The sequence below is a fragment of the Paramisgurnus dabryanus genome, chromosome 3 (assembly GCF_030506205.2).
Source record: "Paramisgurnus dabryanus chromosome 3, PD_genome_1.1, whole genome shotgun sequence".
NCBI classification, from domain to species: Eukaryota; Metazoa; Chordata; class Actinopteri; order Cypriniformes; family Cobitidae; genus Paramisgurnus; species Paramisgurnus dabryanus.
Genome location: NC_133339.1, coordinates 20,011,495 through 20,034,817, shown reverse-complemented (window position 1 = coordinate 20,034,817; position 23,323 = coordinate 20,011,495). Strand labels below are relative to the sequence as shown.

The 23,323-nt window shown below is 36.6% G+C and overlaps 3 protein-coding genes and 1 long non-coding RNA gene across 6 annotated transcripts in view; 3 read left to right on the top strand and 1 right to left on the bottom strand.

Moving 5' to 3' along the window:
- The first annotated feature begins 1,394 nt into the window (after positions 1 to 1,394).
- The window catches only part of hoxb3a (homeobox B3a), a 50,555-nt gene continuing 28,626 nt past the window's right edge, over positions 1,395 to 23,323 (top strand). For 2 of the 3 annotated variants that reach the window (XM_073813873.1, XM_065277819.2), the window contains exon 1: positions 1,395 to 1,978. The gene's annotated coding sequence lies outside the window, so the exon portion shown is untranslated. Of the gene's footprint in view, positions 1,979 to 20,641; positions 21,139 to 23,323 lie in introns of those variants that run through there. The other variant, XM_065277816.2, reaches the window with a different exon arrangement.
- The window catches only part of LOC135733957 (uncharacterized), a 243,091-nt gene continuing 224,666 nt past the window's right edge, over positions 4,899 to 23,323 (bottom strand). Inside the window, exon 3 of the long non-coding RNA XR_010527061.2 lies at positions 4,899 to 5,699. This is a non-coding gene — a long non-coding RNA (uncharacterized lncRNA). The remainder of the gene's footprint in view (positions 5,700 to 23,323) is intronic.
- On the top strand, positions 5,841 to 9,325 carry hoxb6a (homeobox B6a). The gene is made up of 2 exons (XM_065252789.2): positions 5,841 to 7,442; positions 8,532 to 9,325. The coding sequence occupies exons 1-2, from the start codon at positions 7,013 to 7,015 to the stop codon at positions 8,786 to 8,788; spliced, it is 687 nt and encodes a 228-aa protein (XP_065108861.1). The 5' UTR covers positions 5,841 to 7,012; the 3' UTR covers positions 8,789 to 9,325.
- On the top strand, positions 10,986 to 13,604 carry hoxb5a (homeobox B5a). Its single transcript, XM_065252784.2, has 2 exons — positions 10,986 to 11,785; positions 12,480 to 13,604. Exons 1-2 carry the CDS (start codon positions 11,206 to 11,208, stop codon positions 12,725 to 12,727), a joined length of 828 nt encoding a protein of 275 aa, XP_065108856.1. The 5' UTR covers positions 10,986 to 11,205; the 3' UTR covers positions 12,728 to 13,604.

Here is a 23,323-nt window from a genome sequence, read left to right as displayed (position 1 = left end):
TTTGCTAAATAGAAACATGTAAATGTACTTTACATATTCAAGCTACACTATCAGTGGCATATATGTTCATTGGTTCAATTATCTCACATTGTTTCAGAATATGCCGTTTTAAAATTATTTTAAAATGACGATGTCACGAAAGTACCTGCTTTGCCAGAAGTTAAAAGAAATTGTATCACATTTTTTGAGTACGCTTCCTCGCATCTTAAAGTGAAGGTATATTAGTTTATCCTTTAATCTAACATTAATTTAGTATTATTGGAAGCAAATCTGCATCATCGTTTGCCTGTAGGTGTTTTTGAAAGGCTTTTGAATTTTTTTCTCCCCAGGTCAAGCCGAATGGACGGGAAGTGACAGGTTCTGTATCGTGTGAGACCAAAAGAAGGCGTTTATATTATGGGTTGTAAACTAATGTGTTTAGTGCATCAATAAAAAGCCGGAAACGCCATAAAAGGGACAAAAAAATCAGCAGAATGGGGTTGTGGTCTGTCTTTTTAGGCTGTAGGCCTTATAGCGTGCTTTTGGTGACAATACCCTTTCCGACTTAGATTAAACTGTAGTATTATACTAAATTAGGTCGAAAAACCATCCACTAAATGGTATCGTGCTATCTGCTGTGATTTTTACCAATGCTTTCCCAGTAATGTTGTCGCATTGCGAAAATGTTTTTTTTTTTTTTTTTTTGCTGAAAAGGACAAACCTTGCAGCATTACCATGGAACATTTACGAAACATTTTCCATAATCGAATTTTCTTTATCAATTATTACAAAATATAGTGTTTTATAATGTATTTGCGATGTATTAGAATGTTAAGCCTTTTATATTTGAATCGAGATTTTTGTATGATATTAATAAGATACATTTAAATTCAAAATGGTAAAACCAATTTGTGTGCCATACATGCGTTAATATTATATAATGCCTATAATTTTCACATTAACTTAAGCTCAAAATTTTTTGAATAAAGGCCGAGTATCCTCTCTTGAAGTAGACACTTCCATGATGCTGGGATAATCCCATCCAAATACGTTTTTGCCTTTTAAAGTCACATTCCAGGCGCCGTAAATTTACTGCATTACTGTAGTAACTTTTATCCCTCTTGTTTTCATGACAATTGACTGGATAGCTTCATTTTATGAAAGGTTTTGACGTCCAATTTGAATAGCTTTAAACCATGACAAAAACGTAAAATGTGATAAACTTCAGCATTTTACGCACAAAGCGCACAATCAAACATTTTAAATGCAATCATACATTCAAGTATTAAGCTTTGTTGTTGGGTATAGCCGCACATAACAGGAAAAAATACTAAGAGTTTCCTTGCGTTTAAATAGAAAAAAGATGGCGACTGCAGAGGTACTGCTGTTAAAACAGTCATGAAGAAATGCAATAAATTCCTTGTTGTTTTATGAAAATTTACAACTTTGTGATAGAACTTTATGAGTGCCTGGGTCCTGGGATTGGCCGAGGATGGTCATGTGGACGGGTAGCCGTGAACATGAACTTTTTATGATTTCCCAAGTGGTTATATTGCAGCATTCTTTTGGCCGCCGCACTTAATGTAGCTTCTCTGTGCTCCTTATAGGTTCTTTCTCTATTTAATAGTATATTTGGGCAAATACCGAAAACCCATGCAGCCTGAGACCATTGTTTGGACTGATGTTCACAGATTGAAAAGGGAGAGACCCTCTCCGCTCTGCTATGCTAATGTGGCCGCCTACGATTGGGATATCCACTGCGATGGAGTTTTACTCAGAGATCTGGACACGTAGTAGGATCACACCTAATATTTTATGCAGGGGTCTGACTCCCGTTGACTAAAGCGGGTGAAACCGAATGATGCAGAGGTGCTGGTGTTATTGTCACTGCTTCGCGCTAATGGAGGGACCGAGACGAGCAACAGGACTTACCGAGCACAAGCTACGGCGAAAGCCTCGCCTCTCTATCTTGGTGCTGGTTGACGAATTATCAACAAAGGTAAGACTGTCATTGTTTTTCAGCAGCATCTTTTTTCTAAGGTCAGAGCTCGACCAAGCCTAATCATGCGCACTGGACAGAGAGTCTATCTATTTGACTTCTACGCTATTGTGCACGCGCGGCTTATTAGTAAACACCTTGTCTAAATCCAATTATTCATTTCCATTTTGGGTGGAGCGGGCTTACACGTTTTGGTGTCTTGCCATGTGTTTTCTTGGGATCATTGCTGTGATTTTAAGACCAAATGGATAGTGTTCATTTATAGATATTTGTTTTTCATCCGATTTCGCTTTATTGCTTTATTAGAGTATTTGATATGGGAAAAGCGCAGCCTGCTTTGCAACGAGAGGGCGAGGTTTGATTAATATGCAGTATTTGCAATTTGGTCACTTATTATGTAAAGTGCTTAGTCAAGAGATATTTTGCTGCCACATTGCTGCGCTAAAAGTGACAATATGATGCTAAAATACATTACTTAAAGGTGAAATGTTAAGACTTTTGTAGACATTTGTTATATATAAAAAGCAATATAGCCTACCCAATGATGTTCTATTCTGGACTACCTTTCACTTCCAGATCAAATTTACAAACCTTGCAGGTTATTCTACCAGCTGCTGATTTTATGTGTAAGGATAAGACTGATTTTTTGCGTGCCTGAATGACATATTTCCTCTGACGGTTCTCGTCACTTTCAACCGGTCCAAGGTGTTTATAACGTTGCATCTTCTTGTCGATTAACATTAGCACATAAACTCATTTTACTATAAAATGTAATAACGTCAAGCACTGAATAAAGACATACAAACTAATATTACAAAATAAAATGCTAGGAATATCATCAATTTCTTACATTTTCTCTCTCTCTCTCTCTCTCTCTCTCTCTCTCTCTCTCACACACACACACACACACACACACACACACACACACACACACACACACACACACACACACACGCCTTTAGAATACCAATCAAAAATACAATAACTAACAAAAAAGATTAGCTTCGAGGTATTTTTTATATAATTTTATAGGTTATATTTTCCTTAGTATTCTTTTTTTTGTTGACATTTTGAACATATCAAAGTGTGGCATAATTATAAATATTTAGCTAACTCCACCTTCTTCCGAGTTGTGCTAAGTGGTCAGCCTTGTTGATGGGAGCTCTTGAAGCAGGTCCCGCAAGTAAAGCAATGTCTCGATATCTGCTGCCATCTAGTGGTCAGTCTTTTTTAAGGGAACACAAGCTGATTTTCTCCCAACAGTTCACAAAGAGAGGGTGTGTTTATTGCACTAGGTGTGTGTGTGTGTGTGTGTGTGTGTGTGTGTGTGTGTGTGTGTGTGCGCGCGCGCGCGCGCTAGTAGAGAATTTATTACAGTGCTTATTTGTTCGCTGTATTGTTCGTGTGAGAGTGTAGGTCTGCGTGCTTGTCCGCACTAGCGCGCGACTTCACGTTTTATGACAGTGTGAAAATGTTTAAACGTAATTCAAAAGTACATCTTATTGCAATATGCATAAAACTTTGTATCTTTTGTTTCTTTTTAATCAGCACATTGACCACTCACCAACAGTTGTGTGCTTTGGTTTTTCAAAATTAATAAAATCGTTGTGTACCCTATGTAGTATGAGGTAAAACACACACTGCAGCCACAGATAACAGGACAGACAGGGAGGGGTTCTCGGCCCGGTGGCAGTGAAACGTAAAAGAATGCAGAGGTTGTAAATTCTCAGAGCTGTTGTTGCTGCTCTTTGAAGTGTCTGCGTTTAGGAGAGATTTGTGGCACACACACAGAAAAAAATCAGACCTTAAGGGCTTATATTCCTTCATCCCCACTCTGTCTTTCCTTTTGAAATCTAACCAGAATATGAACATTTGACCGCTCCATTGATATTCTATTGTACTGGCAGTGAGGCCTAAGTTCATGTCGACCTGTGTGCGCCGTACACACAACCCTCAATATTTTAGTAGCGTTCTTAGGGAAGTGTATATTCCGAGGAGTAAGAGTTTTTTAGACTGATAGTGGACATAGTAACCGGAAGGAGAGAGAAAGAAGGAAAGGGAGGAGGGACGGCTTCGAGAATGTTTCACTCCTGTTTCATGTCGTATAAGAGCGCAGAGCGCACATGTGATGTGGCTTGTCTCTTGGTCTTTGTATATACTTTCTCCTTTTGAATTGCACATGTATCGCGATAATTTGTCAGCAGTTCCACCCAGAGTTGCCATAATATAAAAAAGTACACCAACTGTTCTTTACTTTGCATAGCACCCGTCTAACGTCAGTGATTTACGACAGTAGCCTGCAAACAGATAATTAAAGCTTACTTATAAGTAATATCTGAACATAATTTTTGTTACCATTAAATCATAAGCAAGTGGTTAAAATCGATTAATATGTTGTAATACATTGCCCAAAAATATATCAAAACATTTTTGTGGGAAAGATTTTGTTTAGCATTTATAACCACATGATTTGCATCTACAAATCTAGAAATAACTTGGCGTGGAAGACCGTCAAGACTTATAAACTCAAGGCTAAATATTTACCCGTTAGGTCTATGATTAAAATGCATATTGAAGATATCGGATATATATTTTTAAGGCTAAACATGTTTCAAATACTTGGAAAAACAGATTGAGAGTCCGTTTGTGACGCAGATTTTACATAGGCCTACCTGTAGCGCATTTAATCCAAATCTGATGCATTTGTCGCACTTTAATTTGACTTAAGCTTGTGAGGAAAAAGCCTTTGCTTATACTATTAAAAACACATTTCAAAAGTCTGTATTTAAGACACATCAATTTTTGTTGGCAAAATACATTCTCATTCAATTAAATTTGATAGACCATAAATATTGCCATATATAGAAGCCTGACATATTACATATGTCAATACAATTTAGGATATATATATAAGCCTACTTAAATTTGTAATGAATTTGTATGTGTCTAAATGAAGTTTGTGCTGGAAAATCAGACGAATTACAGTATATTTAAATGTAATAAACAGAAGCCTTAAATTTACTTAGAGCGTGATTATTACAGTTATGTAAAAACATGTCTGCTATGGACACGGCATTCGGGGCAGGGACTGTGCGCTATTTAACTGTTCAGTTTTAAGGATTCGTTTCGTGAAAGACAGAATTAGAACAATAGAACCAAAGCCGTTACCACTGTAGACCTTGAGATTAATTGTTAGTCATTATGGATTATGAAATTTTCACTTCTTAAACTTTTTTTTGAACATTTGGCAACATCTTTGCTAACAAAATAGCCGACACCAGTAAAAAACAGTGAAGTGATAATTTTATGTATTTTAATAACTTTAAGAACAACGAATTAGATTCACAAATATCATTTTATTAAAAAAAAAAAACAACAGTACACAGGTATACTCTGAAAACATTGAAAAACTAACACTTTTTTTTTAAAGAAACAGACTAGAGAAAGACACATTGGATTTTCAATAATGCATATTTGTCATACTTACATAGGCTCAATGCAATGCTGCACACTCGAGGGAATTAACAGAACGTTATAGCACAATTGTCAAAAGACTATAACAACGCATGCCACTCCATGTCCCAATTTGTGTGAAATTGTCAACTTTTTCTCTTTTTCAGTGATCCGGCGATGTAGTCAGAAAAGTTGTGATTCCTGTAAGTCGGCTGCATTAGTTTTCTCCAAATGGCTCCTGTCTCTTCCCGACGAAGATAATAAAAACCTGTAGAAAAAGAATACAAACATTGAAGTTAATAATAAAGCATGGGTTAAAAAAAGTTTTTTGTGCTAATGAACAATCACTAACTCAAGAGTTCTTCGTTAATGTATAATTAATAATTACTTATTAAAAATGAACAAACGTTGACCATTCTTCCCACTACTCACTAATTCAAATGGAAACACAATAGATGCCTTCCGTTCGCAAAAAACTATGTAATGCGAAAGGAAACGAAGCATCCTCGTCAAAGGAAACCAAAATGAAAGTAAACCGCACGCAACCCCCCGTGCGCCACCTTTAAAAATATCCACTTGTTGTGCCGCAAATGGTTTATTGCTGGTATAGCGACAGGATACCCGGCCACCATAACTGTACTTTGGTTAATGAAAAACACACGCACGTTTGACCACTGCAGTGATAAGTCGATAAAAAGCAGAACCACACCGCTGAAGCTTTATGCTGGTAGTTCCAAACGTTTACTTTCAGAGGAGGAAATAACCTGTGTGATACGCTGTCAAAAATGTATGTGAGTGTGGTGTTTTGTCATGCTCGTAAACAATATATGCAACAAAATCGAGAATACTCTTGAACAGCACGTGTTAGCTATTTTATTCAAAATAAATATTTTATCCAGGCATATTTACTTTTTTGGTGTTCATACATAGAATTTGATTTTCTTTAACACGTCGTTTTCCATTTAAACATAACAATTAAATTAAAGTGACGGAAAGGGGTCGAATCAGAAGTCATTAATATTTCATTTTTTCTGCTGTGGCCTTCTTATGGGTCCCACCAAATTACATATTCCACATATACATATATTTCACCCGCTGATGCACGGATGAAAAATGAATCAAATGCAATACGGAATAATATGTTCTCTGAAAATGTACTCTGGGGCTTGTACGTTGACGGCTATGTCTCCACTGCTATGCTAGGTTCAAAACCGACTGTATGTGGAGTGTCGATGCATTTAATCTAGCGTTTAAAAATTCCTATGTAATTTATATTGAGCAATTTCATTGGAAGGAAAGGGATTTAAAAAGCAAGCTCTCTGCTCCTGGGTCCCCCGGCGCGTGCAATCACAGCCCCCCTAAAGGGAGCTCTTTTGCAGTCACGTCCGCTTGCTATTGGTCAGTGGCTGGTCAGATGGTACGGTTTCCCTCTGTCCCGCACTGGCATATAGCCACCCAGCCCCCCCACCCCTCAACCCCCCCTAACTAAAACCCAATCTCCGATAAACTACTAATAGCTAAACCACTTGGACTATAAAACACAACAAATCATAAACCAAGCAAAAGAGCCGTACCCTCCCAATGAGTTCCTATTTTGTAAACTCAACTTTCCCAGTGACTCTGCCGGGAGGACAGGAGTCGTTCTTGGGACAGATACCGTTATATTCCTCCGGATACACAGATCCTTTACGACACTATCCCGGTGCTGCGTATGGAGCTACCAGCGTCCAAGAGAAAGCGTACCCATCCTCCTTTTACCAGCAAGCGAATGGTGCCTACGGAAGAGCAACCGCCGCTGGTCCTTGCGATTACGCGACAGCAGGCTTCTACAGGGAAAAGGACCCTGCGTGCACCCTCGCCAGCATAGAGGAACACTCGTTCGTTCTCAGTCAGGATCATCGCAAGACAGACTGCACGGGGACGACGGGGAAAAGTATCTACCCTGAGGCCGACGAAGAGAAATCGCCAACGCCTGTTTATCCTTGGATGCAGCGAATGAATTCGTGTAACGGTGAGTTCATGTTGTTTCAATTTTTGGCCATTGCTGATACACACAGAGCTAGAGCGTACTACATGACTTACGGCGGCACTGTACAATGCCGGAAGCACATAAAGTGCAAATACGTTCGTCTTCACTATAGTGTCATACTGAAAGCTTAAGCCACTCCTGTAATGTTTTGAAAAATCTATCATATGTTCCTTTAATACAGGAATACAGAGATATGATTGCAGCAAGGGATCGTATTATTTAAACTAGAAGACACATAAGCCTTCTTTAATGATAAGTAGATGAGCTACTGATACGTCCTGTGTCATATCACAAAATGGCCAGAAGTGTTTTCTGCATGTGTCCCGTTGTTTATGCCGTATTTTTCAATATAAGTAAATGGTATAATCACAAAGCAAATAAATAGGTGTAAGGACAATCGTACTTGTTCGTATCCCCGTGGTACAGTATGCTGTTGTCAGTGCAGACAACAGCGCACTGTACCACGGAAATACGAACAATGACAAGCAAAGGGCGGTATGGAAACGCCATAGATATTATGATTTGAGCATGCACTGACTATTAAATATAACTGAAGAAAACTCGAAGAGATCATATTCTTGAATTCTGTTATGAGGCGTTATAACACTTTGTATGTTATTTGCTGCCATTTAGTTGTCAAGTTGTTTAACAAATGCATTCATTAAAGTAAAAAAGATCATTTGCACCTAGTTAAAGTTTGCATACATTTACTTTACAGGACAATTGTATAATTGTGTAACTTAAACTGTAACTGAAGGCAGTGCGTCTATATTCATATATGAAGTTTGATATAAAGCATTAAATTAAATAAATGCTTTCCCCAGCATATGTCTGGCCTTCAATTTAAATGAGGACAACCTAAGTATAATCACAATAAGCTGCATACTTTTAAAATACGAACTCGACTCGGTTGTGGTCTGTGTTTTAGGTGCATGCATTTCTAATTTGAATGTTTCATGTCAGGATGTCACCCTCAAGCTGTTTTCTTCCGGACACATTTATCATAGTAAAAACACGCTCTCGGTGTTAATGTTTGACTCATCTCTTTTATCTCTCTAATTTTGTGGACAGGAACCTTCGGTAATGCTGGGCGAAGGGGTCGTCAGACGTACACTCGCTACCAGACGTTAGAATTGGAGAAAGAGTTCCACTTTAACAGGTATCTCACCCGAAGGCGCCGAATTGAAATTGCGCACGCACTGTGCCTGACAGAACGTCAAATAAAGATCTGGTTCCAAAATCGACGAATGAAATGGAAAAAAGAAAACAAATTGATCAACTGTTCACAAACCAGTGGCGAAGAGGAGGAAGAGAAGAGGACAGAATGAAACTATGAACGATACATACCAAGAAACAGAAAACTATGGCATAGAGGGCACCAGACAACACCTCTAATAACACAAATGAAGACTTTTCATCATGTTAACAACTGTATCATTCCTGTAAACTCGATTTCATTTTTTATTGTGATTTCTGTTTGTCTAATTTTTTTTACATGACATTAAAAAGCACGTGGTTTTGTGCGTTCTTTAGATTTGCTCTCATAAAAGAAATGTCAATGTTGAACGAAGTTATTTGGAATCTGTGTCATATTCGTGTTTATATTTAAGCTATGTAAAAATAAAATAAATTCCCATTGTATGGAAAACGCTTTTCTATTTTTTTTTTTTGTAAGTTAAACTGTATACTTTATAGACCTTTAGACATTTTAAAGTAATTTATAGAATGTGTGTAAAAATGGCTGGAGCACTTAGATATTCCAGAAAACAATGTATGGTCACAGTAGTCTACAATAGTCTAGTCTATACTTTTGTACGTGTTTTTTGTTTGTTATACAATCCTCAAATAAAACTAACAAATTATTTCGCCTCTCATGCTGTGTCTGATGATGGCCATATCAGATAAAATGACACATTTTTATTGTGGTATAACACCTGTATGCTTTTCTGTAACAAGAAAGGTAGTTATGGCTAATTTAGGATTAACAGGTATTAAGAAATACAGCGAGTTTTAGTCTGTAATGCAATGCAATTAACATGCAGACCGCTGTGTAGCCTGTATGAAATTTCTGGTTAATATTTAATTTATAACATTTAATATGCATATAATTTTGCTGTACAAAAAGTGGCGAAGTAAACCATGAATAATGGATTTGGTTTCGCATTTTATATTGAGAGGCCGAAAGTTGCCCACTTGTTACCAAAATACGACATACAAAGTGAGGGGCGAGAAGGTTGACCAAGCTTTAATAGATAACCAAAGGAGAAAGCTGACCTGTCCGCACTGGTCACTTACCCTGAGAGACTTAAAACGCTGGAGGGCCTAGCGATTACAAATCTCGCATTTCTCAGGTAAAGGTTCCTAACTGTGTATTTTACAGTTCAACCTTTCAAAAACAAGTACCTCAGTTAAACATAAAATAATATAAATTATGTATTTTTTCTAACAACCAACGTCTTGTTTCTTGTTCACATATTTATTTACATCATAAACATAAAACTGCATCCTTAAATTTACAAGTGTTCAAATAGCACAGGAGATTGATTTCACGCTTCTGGGCGGTTAGATGTTGTAAATCTGTTTCTCTTATAAGTATCTGCGTTTTTTTAAAAATGCAAATAAATTGTCAATATGAATACAGACATAAGGTCTGTCCATTTCCGCTTTTCACATAAGCAAAAGTGATTACATGTTTAGAACAGATTTACATTATGCACATACATGAAATAGCAATTGGTCTTTTGTCAACAAACCATATATCTTAGATCATATATCACAGTCCTGACATTCTTTATATTGAACCCATACAGTGTGCGAGCAAAAGCAGGTCTTAAAAAATTACACATTACTAAATCTCTACTAAAAGATCACATTCTTAGAAATGTTTAAACCTTTAAGGGTCATATTTAAAAACAAACAAATAAATACCGTAGGTCGTTTGTGATTTGACCAATAATGTGATACATTTGAATTCAGCGTTTTGTATAATTAAAAATGGAGTTGATTTGGCATAGATTTAAAGAAGTTAATGTCCTCATTAATGTTTTATTTGTTATTAACATTTTATCATTAAATTGACATGAGATGTAATTTTATTTTACTGACAGCGTGATCGTAGATTGTACTATTAAATGTGTTACAGATTAATGTCACAGTGTCTGGAATTAAAACCTTATAATATTTTTAGAGATGTTTTGAATATTGCTTTTTACTTTTTTCAGAAGCATGTTATATTTAACTTTCTTATTAATTCGTGTATGTCCAGGACGTATACATTTTACAAGCAAGTGAGTCAGTAAATACAATAAACGTTAAGAAAACGAGACATAAAGAAAACTGTAAACTGAACTAAATATTTTTTATTTTACGTAAAAATGAATTAAGTAGGGTGGAGTACTCCTTTCAGCGTGCAATAAATTAAATTCCCAGTAGGTGACGCTGTCTGCTCACAGGCAGCAAATCCCTGCACAGGATAGAACACGTTGACTCCAGTCTAACGACTCCCAGTCTCGTCATCATTTGTAACCATAGAGCATGAATTACCTCTTGAAGTCATCAGTGAGAATTTACGACTGGTCAACAAAAGCACGTGATTCTGAAACGCACCCCCACCCCCATATTTGGCCGCATACATAGCAAAAACGAAGTACAGTGCATTGCTATAATTCATTAATACATCATAAATCGTGAAGCACAGCGTTATAACGACCAAGATCTACAAATCAAGCCCTCTAAAACAACCTAAATGAGCTCTTACTTTGTAAACTCGTTCTCAGGGCGCTACCCAAATGGCCCTGACTATCAGTTACTAAATTATGGAACTAGCAGCAGCGCTATGAACGCCTCGTACAGGGACTCCGGCACCATGCATTCAGGCTCTTACGGCTACAACTACAATGGGATGGACCTAAGCGTTAATCGTTCAACCACCACTGGCCACTTTGGATCGGTTGGGGACAACTCCCGGGTCTTCCAGTCTCCAGCCCCGGAGACGCGATTCCGTCAGCCATCAAGCTGCTCGCTCGCGTCTCCGGAGCCGCTGCCTTGTTCAAACAGCGAAAGCCTTGGACCCAAATGCTCTTCGCCCCCTTCCGACCAAAACACCACCACTGCGGGTAATAATCTAACCAACAACACACATTTCACAGAAATCGACGAGGCTAGCGCTTCTTCTGAGACCGAGGAAGCGTCTCACAGAGCGAACAACTCAGCACCCCGGACACAGCAGAAGCAAGATACCACGGCAACCTCCACTACCTCGGCGACGTCCGATGGCCAAGCTCCCCAAATATTCCCTTGGATGAGGAAACTACATATTAGCCATGGTATACACGTATTATGTTTACGCCTCTTTGTTTGTTAGCGAACGAGCATTGTGTTTATTACAGAATTTACTCCAAGCGTGGCGTTAGTTACAGCCTTTAATTTAGATTTCCGTGAAAGTGCCATAAATCTATCAAGTGTGGAGCCTCGCAAACTGTAGAGCAGAGAATGGGGTGGAAGAGAGGGCAGCGGGGCTTAGAAGTTGTTGTTTCTTTGAAAAGTTCAGCTTTATGGTGTGTGGGAATGCGATTAGTTTAGTGTTGAAGAGCTAGCAATAAAATGGAGAGGAAAAACATGGGGTGGAAGGTGAGGTGAGGATGTTGGGATTTATAAACGTGCTGTTTGAAAATATAGAATATGTGTGATAATTAAAAATGCTCATGGATAATTTTTTAAACATATGTTTCGTTGTCATGTAGTTGTTTTTAAAAAAGTAAAATGAAATAAAAACAAAGCAGACGCCATAAACCTACTGTGTCGAGTGAGGCATTTTGCACTGTACCATTTGGTGATTTCCCTGTACGCATGTAGTTTAAACTCGTGAGTCAACCATGTGTATCTAAATGTGAATGTCCATATTTTTTTAAACATAATAATAATAATAATAAAATAAAAATAAAAACTACTGTTTAAATGCTGTGTAGGTCCATTCTCGCTAATCTTTATTCCCCTTTGCGTTTTGTCCACAATATTCAGATATGACTGGACCAGATGGCAAAAGGGCCCGAACTGCATATACCCGCTATCAGACGCTAGAGCTGGAAAAAGAGTTCCATTTCAATAGATACCTCACCCGGAGGAGGAGGATAGAGATAGCCCATGCTCTATGCCTCTCAGAGCGCCAAATTAAAATTTGGTTTCAAAACCGGAGGATGAAATGGAAAAAGGACAATAAACTGAAGAGCATGAGTTTGGCTACCGCAGGTAGCGCTTTCCAGCCATAGTTATATCCCAAGTCCACACGATGTGGTGTTCAAAAGAAAATCAAGAGGATGAAAAATAGGTTTCAAAACATTATTTACAGAGTACTGTACATTGCGGCACCTTTCGGCATGTTATGGATGTTTTAGGCATTTTAAAATTCTACTGTGGTACTGCTATAATGAAACGAAAGTTAGTGTTCATATGTTGTTTTTTTAATGCTATGGTGATTATAATTTTGACAAGTAAATAAAACTGAAGGGGATAGAAGCTATCAATATACCGCCTGTTGTTCTTGTTATGAATATTGTTTATGTGTCAAGTGCTATGTTAATGCTTTCTTGAGAGTTAGCATGTAAGCTCTTAAATGTTATAACTTATTTACACTACCTATACACGTGTATACCTTTTAAGTTTACAGCTTAGGAACGCATCTGCCTTAGTATGAAGTGAAGCTCTAGTTAAGTGGTAACTGCACTAAATTTAGCAGAAGCCTCTGTATGTTTCATGTTCCTCTGTTTTATCATTGTCTTATTAATCACATTCGATTTGTCACGTGTTCAAACTCCTCTGTTATTTTATGAGAAAAAAAGGGAAATGTGTAAATAGTCTTAACTAGATTCTTGTACCCGTTCATACGTGTGTATAGTTGTATTCCAAATATGTAATTGTATATTACTGGATCATGTTTATGTTCCAAAAGGATGTACATATTGAACATTTTTATTGTGACCAGTTGGCTATTTGTAGTAGGCAGAATGAACGGCAAACGTGTGTAAAACAGAAAAAAAGCTATGTCATGTCGAACTGCCTGTTAGCATTTTGCCAAAAAGCTTTTGTATTTGTTTGTAGTTTAACTTGGAGTAAAAAATAAAGTTCATCATATTCAAATGTAATATACTGAGATTTCTGAATCCGTCTGTCCTCGTTCGGTTTGCTTTTTCCAATTTTTTTTTCATTTTACTTTTTAATTTACACAGAATCGAGATTTCTAAATGTTGTCTATGTTTGACAGTTATGGATTACACAAAAACTCTAAAACTTAAAATGTCGAGTCCTGTCCTTCAATTTCTGAGATTCGCTCGCTACGCCCCAATGGAGAACAGTAAACAGTACGTTTGTATATCAACGTTTACTCTTAAATCCAAAAACTTAATGCCACCTTAAAACAATTTAAAAATATTCACCAAAATATTCTAAACAACTAAATCTATTGTTTAGAATTTTACAGAACATAAGAATTGTTTAGAAGTTTATGAAGTCCTACTAATCCTAAAAAAATCCACCAAATTTCTATACGATTTTTCTATAATGATTTCATATATAACAAGCTATACATTGTTTATTCCTATATTTTTCGTCTTAGTAAACAAGCACTGAACCTTTAAACTTACCATTCGTGCCAAACCTCTAAGACGAGTTTTGAGAGCCGAGTCGAGGTCCCCGCAGTGTGCCAACGGCCACTTGCCTTTTGCAATTTTGCTTTTCCTTTGCCCAAACTAAACAAAATGTAGCTATGACATTTACATGTCAAACGGATGAGCGTTTTATCTTGAAGTTAGATCGTAAAAATCGCCCAGGCCACAGACAGATACCCCTTACTGGCTCTCAAAAGTCACGTGGGGTCCATAAAGTTAGTTTTATGGTTTTGGGGAGTTGACAATGTACTATATATTTCACATTCTAGAATGCAAGTGACGGTTTAACTGCTTTGAGGGGATTCTAAAGGGTCAGTTGTGAGAGGACTAGCGTACCAGTAGGCCACTGCAGTGCCCGTGTCTAGTCAGTTCAATTTCTCTCTCCGGTTCTACCCCTTTGGAGGCGGAAAAATGGATAGCGGACCGTGTGCACTCAAAGTAAGTTGAATTTAAGCCTGCATTGGCCGGTGATTTGATCTAGGAAGATGTGGGAAGGAAAGGAGGGGTATGTCTCATGTAGTCGTGTCAATCATTTTGTTTCTCTGACGTTGAAGAGACGTCCTGGTGTATGGTAACATTACTTGTAGAAGAATGATAAACTTAACTTTGGTTGTTGCATTAATTGTTAGAGTTATTGTATTTATACATATGAAAAAGTTAGAACTGAAAAAGCTTTATTTTGTTTTCGGTTAAAACATTTCGATGCATATTTACACTGTTATAGCCTACTGTTTTACAGTGTAATACGACTGTGGTCGTATTGTAGTCATTGCCCAGTATGTTACTTTAAAAACATAACCAAATAACATGTTTGACACTTAATTTGATGTGGAATATTTTGATGTGTAATCAGGAAAATTACTTTGTTTTCCTTAAATCAAATTTGTACAAATTCGGTAATGTGCTTCGGGTAATTTTTGTTATTAGTTATACCTTCTGTGTTAGTGCTGTTTTTATTAATCTACATGAATTAGATTACTCTCTCTCTCTCTCTCTCTCTCTCACACACACACACACACACACACACACACACACACACACACACACACACACACACACACACACACACACACACAACAATATGACAATATGCCTCCCTAAGGTTCTACAAGCAAAGCTTTGTTCCTTCCCCGCCCCTGTATTTTCCAGAGAGGAAGCGTGTAAGGAACACAGAGTTGCTGTACTTTATTAAACATACAGCTGGAATAAGTGTTTGCATAGTAGTATGGTCTCACTATATATTTACCAGATACAAATAATTAGGAGAATATAGAATAATCATACAGTATAATTTTTTTTAAAATAAATTATTTGTATTGTTCTGCTACAGCAAATGTTCCTCTGGTCAGCTCGAGTTCAACCCAAATACGCTATACGGTTTGAGTCTGCATATGTTACAATGAGTATAGGGAGAGTGGCTTCTTTAAAATCAAATTGTTTTTATTTCATCAGCAACCGTCAAATTAAGACGATACGACCATTGATTGCCATAGCTGGTACATCCCACCGGTTTAAATAATTACAACAGGAGCCCGTAACTTTACCAAGATACGTGGACAAGCACACACATTCACAAAAGGCATTATGGTCCAATGCTTGAGATTAAATATGGTACAAATACTTTTGTTTATTATTCAATGGGCAACTGCTGTTAAAAAATAAATATAAAATAAAAAATTCCCATGGGGAATATTTTATATTTAAAATACACTGGCAAAAATATTTCATGTAAATGTAATACTTTACGTTTATTTTTGCAATTTAAAAATACTTGTTTGCGTGCCTATAAATATAATATTTCGCTTTACTACATTAAGCATCAACATTAACGAATGTTATGCTTTCAAGTGTGCTTTATAGCCTCCTTTCAAGAGTGCTACAGGTTTTATAGCCCTCCATTTGGCATTTCTGTGTGTGTGTGAGAAAGAGAAAGATAAGCAGGGAGAAAAGTGCAAGGGAGAGTTAATGGGAGTTTTGTGTGTGTATGTGTGTTTGGTTATGTCCGTGCAACAGAGTTAGGAAGTCTCAGGCCGTAAACAGGAAGGCGAAACTCTGGTCGCGAGCTTTAGTCGAGGGCTACCGTTTCATTTTCCTTCGACTTCCTTTTTTTAATGATAAGAGCGGGAATGACTCCAACTTACTATAGAAAATGCATGCATTCCTTTAAAACCTCACAAAGATAAACCTGTATGCAACCACAATATACGTCAACTGAAATCATATATATGCATTACATACAAGTAAAATATAATGGGAAGAGAGGAACTGCTATATCACTTGTGTTTGTGTGTTTTGTGAGTCGCTAAGGCGACTGGGCATTAATTCTAGGTGTGTTTGTATACGTCAGGGAAATATTTGCAGGGTGTGTGTGCGAGACGTTTTGACACAAACTCAAAAACTACAGTCTATAAATGTGGCATTAATGGTCGCCCAAAATACAGCCAAAATGTATGAATACTTGCTACTGATTTCCTGTTTTATTCATATCTTCTGCATCGGGGTAATGGCCCGGGTTGAGAAAAATATTTTGTATTGTATTTAAATATAAAATCTCCAGCATTCTATAATCATCTGACACTAAAAATCTATTTTTACGATATCTATGGGACCTCTCCCATGTAGACACAGCAATTTCAAACGTTTAAATAGCAATTTTAAGACTAATGCCTTTTGCATATTGATAGGGCCAATCTGCTAGCATATCTCATCCATAATGCATAGGGACGGGATCATCCAGGGGTCAACAGACTGGCACTGCTGCGAAGGCGCAAGCGCGAAACAATACAACGAGTCCATCATGCAAAATTGCGTGCTTATGCACACATTTTTGTCTCTGTGATTCCTCTATATAAATTATGTGATGGGAAAAACAGGACAACTCAAGACAATTTCACAAGTTTAAAAGTAGTGTTAGCTTTCTTCCATTTTTATACATAAAGTTAGAAATAGGAGAGGAAATACAGGGTGAAGAAGGGGACGCGATAGATAAATGACACGAGCCGAGATGATTGGAGTTGCAGATTAACTTCAGCACTACTAGGTCTATTGTCTCATAAAAATATAGGGTCACTTCAGAACAGCTGGGCTGCAGATTTAGGATTATTCGCATTATTTTGTTTTTAAATTGAATTAAATACTAATTAGATAAATTTGTTTGAATTTGTTCAAATTTTTAAAATATTTTTTCTTAAAGTTTTAATTCTTTGAACACACATTTGTTGCAACTGTATGCGATTAATTCTTAAAAAGATAAGACTTGCATAATTTGTGAATTTAAATGTACCTTAATCATAAATATTATATATGTACACATATAGAACATAAATAATATTTTACAAGACAGGAGAAAACAAACAACAATTCTTATTTAGTCATAGCCTATAAGATTATTACGTTTAAAAACTATACTATCTATATCTGGCCCCAATTAAAGATTAATAAAAAAAAACAGATTAACCAACAAGATGCTGTTATTTTCATCAGTGTCAACACCTGGGTGATTTATGTTTAAACATTTACTAAATCAGAAAACCTTTCCAGTTTCAACCAATAAAACAATAATATCGATCACGTAAAAGTTTACATTTTATTTGATAAGTACATTTATTTGTTTATATTGTAGGTTATGGAACGGAAGTGCTTAGCTGAAATGAAAATGTACATTTCGACTTTGCTTTTTTTAAATTGTCTCAGGTGCAACTCTCCTCAGTTGCCAGCAGAGCCCGCTTTAGACCAAGATCACGATGGCTGAGGACGTTGGTTTTTCTTGTCTTGTGGCGTTTAGAAAAGCCTAAAAATACAAATTTTAATCAATTTTCACTATTACATCCATTGAATTTATAATCTAACTAAGTAAAGAGTGGTTATTTAACTTTGTTTTGTCCGTGTTATTTTGTCCGTGATAGTTTACATTGTAGCTCCACACTTTTGTTGTAATTTAAGAACAATAAAGCTATTGCACAGGTACAAAAACGGTCGTTCTCCATTTCCACTTTAAAATTTAATTCAGGGGAGCGAGTGAACGTAAACTTAGTCTCGTTAGAATGGCGCGAGATCTGGCGAGGTCATAAAGTTGAAAGGTTAAAAGTTTACGTAGTGCGTGACATGGCCGTTGGCTGTCGACTCGCTGCGCTTGACCAATCGCTAGATGTCAATGGCAAGTGGGAGAAGAAAAGGAGGGGGAGAAACACGAGAGGGAGCACCCATAGGGAAGTGAGTAGATTCAGACTGTCTCTTTTGAAAAGATGGGAGATATGATATAAAGAGCAAAGCTGCAGAAAGTTATCTTGTAACAAATCACGTTCCCATAAAAAGGAGGTGCTAAGCAGAAAAAATAATGTGTTATTCTTTATATGTTGCGCATGTAAACATCGTAAAAAGCACAACGTTTTGAAGTTTGCGTTAAATTAACTTATTTTTGTACACTTTAAATTGTGTATTTAGTTTAAAAAAATTCTACCTTACTATGCCCCCTAAGACGAGTCACATTCACACATTTTCCATCTTTTATTACAATATATGGTTTAGGGCCAATTAAAGCCTACTTTAAAATGTGATGTCATACTAAAATCCTAATTCGTACCTAAATGATTGGAACAAGTTGACAATTACTTGAAAACCACACACAGAACTTAGATAGGCTAATATATAAAGATTATTTTTATTAGTAGTATATTTTTAACAGTTGCATTTATGTTGCTACTTAAATTTTTACTAATGTTTTCTGGCATCTGACGTGCATGCTAATCGATCTTAACCACATAATTAACCATTTTAATATGTTACTTTTTTCTTCATTTTTAAACCTTAAAAGTACTCTTTTTGTTCTTTTTTTGTTCAACGTGATTTGCTAATATTTTTTACCTTCTACTTTTTCTTATATGGTGCCATACTGTAGGTGTAAATGGAACAAGAAAGAAGAGACGTACACTTGAGAGAGAAATAAAATATGGCAATAAACCTTTCCTAAAATTAAAAACTAAATTAGACAAGCACTTTAATTTTGCTATAGAGCGTAGTTATTTTGTCTTGTTGTTTAGTATCATACTGACCACGTTCGATTCGGAAGACCACCTGTGGTATTGTGTTTACATGTTTAAAATGAAGACAAGTTGTTGTTCCTACCCACAATCAACAAAACTGATTTGCATAAGACACCCATTTCCTTTTTCTCAAAGAAACAACAGTGCGATCACATCAGTCCACGCTGTGCAACATAAAAACGCAACATGATAAAAATAACAGTATAATGGTCAAAGTATCAAAAATAGCCTAAAACGACAAAATTATATATGTTATAATATAAATTTTACATTCGACAAACAAACAGACTAAGATGATGATTTGAGAATGTATTTATTGTTCATGTTTGTGTGATGAATTAAATGTTGATTTAGGATTAAAATGCGTGTTTGTAATATGTTAGCGGTGAATGCAAGTGCAGAGAATTTAGATAATTGATAATTGGTCATGAATATTAATTTGTTGGTTTGAACATTTGGACTAATGGGGTTGCGTTCGAATGATGCTGAATGATACGTATTTTGAAAAACTAAGTGCGTAAGTGGTGAATAATTATATTAGAAAACTCGTCCCCTTTGGAGTTCAGCTAGAGTTCACTGAATTAATTTCCATTCCATCCAAACATGGGCCGTTGCTGGGCAGTGTTGTGCCCTGAATTTTAATTTTTTTAAGGGTCTCACATGGCGTTTCACAGGGCGCATTTAGTGTTTTTATTTTGTATTTATTTACCTTTATATTTATCTATACTACGGTTTTAATAACGAATTAATAGTATTTACATTTTTTATTTTGGCGCAGTGGGTAAACAGTAATTAATGGATCGCAAATAATTTGTTGTGTTATTTTCATGTTTTTAAAAACCATTATGTTTATAAAATAATTTTTTGGCATTTTAATTTTGTTGTTGTATTCGTTGTTACCCTAAAATGTAGATTAACATTAAGGTTTTGCACATTTAAAACCGCATTGCGATCAGCTATTGTATCATTAATTTCTTTGATAAAATCATAAACAAACATAACATAACAAACTTAATATTAACATTTTTAAAATTGCATAAATATACGGCTGTATGTCTTTTGACTGGACTGTTGAGATTCACGCATCTCTCCTTTAGTGTTCTGAATACAACTAGGGAAATAAAGAATTGTTCTATGGTTGAAATGATTTGTGGGTTTGCAAAGGCTTTTTGAACGACCCCCTTTCTCGAACCATTTTTCTTCAAAGTAATGACCTGGGCACAATTCAATATGAGCGAGCAAACTGCATGCATTACTATAGAACTTGCGAGTGGGAGAGACCCAGAGAAGGGGTGAACCGGAGGTCAGCGCGTCTAACAAATATTAAAATGTACTGGGACTCGTGACACGCCTCGCTGTTTAACAAAGACTGCCAAAGTGCGAGATTAATATGAAAACTTGAGAGTCCACAACAAAATGCCTTATAGCGCCCAATGGTATTGTAGAGCTCACAACGGCGTGAAGCTTACGTGCATTTTATTTTAAGTTGTTTTAGGACAGAGAAGGCAGCGTTGTGTGGGGAAAGCCCCTTTTTGTTACCAGCAAGTAATGCCGTCGATACGGAAAAAACTGCACGATGGCTCCTGCTGAAGCTAGTAGTCCGGCTTTTTGTCCTATTGTTGCTTTTCCTCTTTTAATTTGAGCTCATTGGTTTGTCGAAGATTGCCTTGGATTGTTTAAATGTCCGCTTGTCTGTTATCGCTGGATGCTTTTGAAGAGAAGCTCGAGGGACTCACGGAAATGAGAGGGAGTTTAGCACACAAAGGTATCACGGCGAGGTCACGGGCTAAACCTGTGGCTTTGGAGAAGAGAGAAGGGAAAAGGGAGGGGGGTTTAGACGGTCGCAGAACGGTTGAAACGGAAAGAAAGCTTTTGGAGTAGCAACAATCCGGTGCAAAGACTGCGTACGGCAAGAGAGAGGAGATATGTATGGGAGAACACCGAGAGGCGAGATGCGACGCTCAGAGTCGAAAAGTAAGTAAAGAATTGAGCGCTTCATTTACATATAGCCGCGCTCTTTTCGGCAGGTGCTTTGCCTGGGCGGACCACGTGCTCGCTTACTCTGTGGAGAGAGTACGGGTCCCCCCTCCTTTCATAACGGAGTTATGACTTTGAATTCGAGCCCCACGGAGTTGCACTGTTGCGTGTGTGGGTTTTATATGGTGAATATTTACCTTGGCTATAGTCTCTGAGCCGCGGCTTTGAATGCCTGTCGGTGTACACATTAACCCCATAATGAGGCAGATGGCTCGAGGTCCCTATGGTTTTTACAAGAAGATGGCTCACGGGGGTGAAGGCGAGGTCGGGGACTTCAGGGGGTGAAAGGGTTATAGTGGACACCAAGGCTGAACTTTCTCCCTTTCTACTTTGCATTGCTAAAATATAAAATGAAAATTTAAGTCACTAAAGTTAAATTAAATTGTTCGCCGTTTGTATATGTTCAGCTGGACGCTTATTTTATTCACAGCAGCTTACCACAAATATGACAGAAAAGCAATTAAATTTAACGAAGTACGACGAAAAAACAGCCAACGAAAAAATGCTGAAAATGGCAAATAGGCCCGTTTAAAAATAATGCTTGAGCTTTGACTGCCAAACGCTAGGGGTGCTACAGATTTCTTTGATATGATACACATATGCAATTTATCAATGAATGTAACATTTTTTGTTCCGTTAAGAAATATTTCGATAGTCTAGCTTTTTATATTGAATTTCTTTGGAATGAACGCAATTTTAGTTTTATTTTAGCAATTGTAAAGCGAACATTAGCACTGAGCATTTACACAGAACAAAGACTCAAATAAGATTTGGGAATAGACAAAGGCTGCTGGGTTACATATTTCTTTGTCCTTCGTTGCGATAAATTGTTCAAATCCAGCTATAGTGTGTTTGAAGTAAATGAGTAAAAGTAAATTGTTAAACTATTAATTAAACGAAATAAGTTGTAGTTAAAGATTTCTTTCATATTAATATTTAGAATGAAATGTATAATTTACAAAGCGACAATGATAGGCTAATAATAAAACATATTTATATGGTTTGATGTTTGTTGAAAGTAACGTTTTAAAATTAACAGTTTCAAATTAAACGTCTAAGGTATATTTTCCTTTGTGTTTTAGCAGTTGTTTTGTGTTTGTCAGTATCTATTGTGTAATGAGGCATGTTCAATATCATTTTTTTTTTTGGCAATACAACGCTATAGGAATTTCAAGACATTTCAACGTTTTTTTTCTAGACGTAACCTAAATAAATTTTCTTGTTCAAATTGTAGCTTTAAAATGATATTTTTTTATAGATATTTTAAAACATTTTAATTACAAATATTGTTGGTGTTAGACATATTTATAAAACCGCTTCTTTCATTTTCTTTATTTTTAGCGTGGCATATTGACTGTGCTGAAATGATTGTCTGTGCTAAAATTAACTAAATAAGACTTCACATGGCAAGCAAATTAACTAGTATCGAAAAAACAATCCGTTAATCCAGTATTTTATTATGTTGTATATTTTACTCTCCCGTCACCACACTATTGTTTACTTAATAAAGAAAACCTTACCTTGCCTGCACATCTTAAAAAGAAAATACAATTTCGATGTCTTCCTAAGACAAAGAGAAACTCAGCAGAAAGAATTTGATGTTCTTTATGTCAGAACGTTTTGTGAAATGATGGACCGAGTGTTTGGTGTGAGAAACCTTATTTAGAGAGTCATAAAATGCTTGCTTGGTGTCAGGGGGTTAAAAGTACTATTGGTATTTTCCTGTGTGCATATTTTATTGCTTTATACCCTCTCACCTCGCGATTCATTCGCCGTTTGACTGGTGTTTGCCGGCAGCAAACAGAGCTGACCTGCCATAAAACCCGGTTGTTTTATTTCAGCAGTTGCTTCAGCTTTCTTTGACCTTTGTAGGGATCTGTCTCGCTCGCATATACTTTTTGGCCTGGATGCGCCTTGCGTGTTAGAATTCTACCGTGAGGACTTATTATAAAATGTATGACAGTCGAGGAAATATTAAATATAATTGTACCAGTCCCAGTATGTAAATGGGTGCTTTATTGGTTTTTTAGTATAACTCTACTTTTCTTTAATCTTTTTTTTGTAATTGTCTGTTCACCGGAAACGAAAAAATAATAATATTTGAGCATATAGTGCATCTCGG

Coding starts and splice junctions, on each gene's coding strand:
- hoxb6a (XM_065252789.2), top strand. CDS start 7,013: ATGAGTTCCTATTTTGTAAACTCAACTTTCCCAGTGACTCTGCCGGGA. Junction 7,443..8,531: donor GCGAATGAATTCGTGTAACG/GTGAGTTCATGT, acceptor TTTTGTGGACAG/GAACCTTCGGTAATGCTGGG.
- hoxb5a (XM_065252784.2), top strand. CDS start 11,206: ATGAGCTCTTACTTTGTAAACTCGTTCTCAGGGCGCTACCCAAATGGC. Junction 11,786..12,479: donor GAAACTACATATTAGCCATG/GTATACACGTAT, acceptor CACAATATTCAG/ATATGACTGGACCAGATGGC.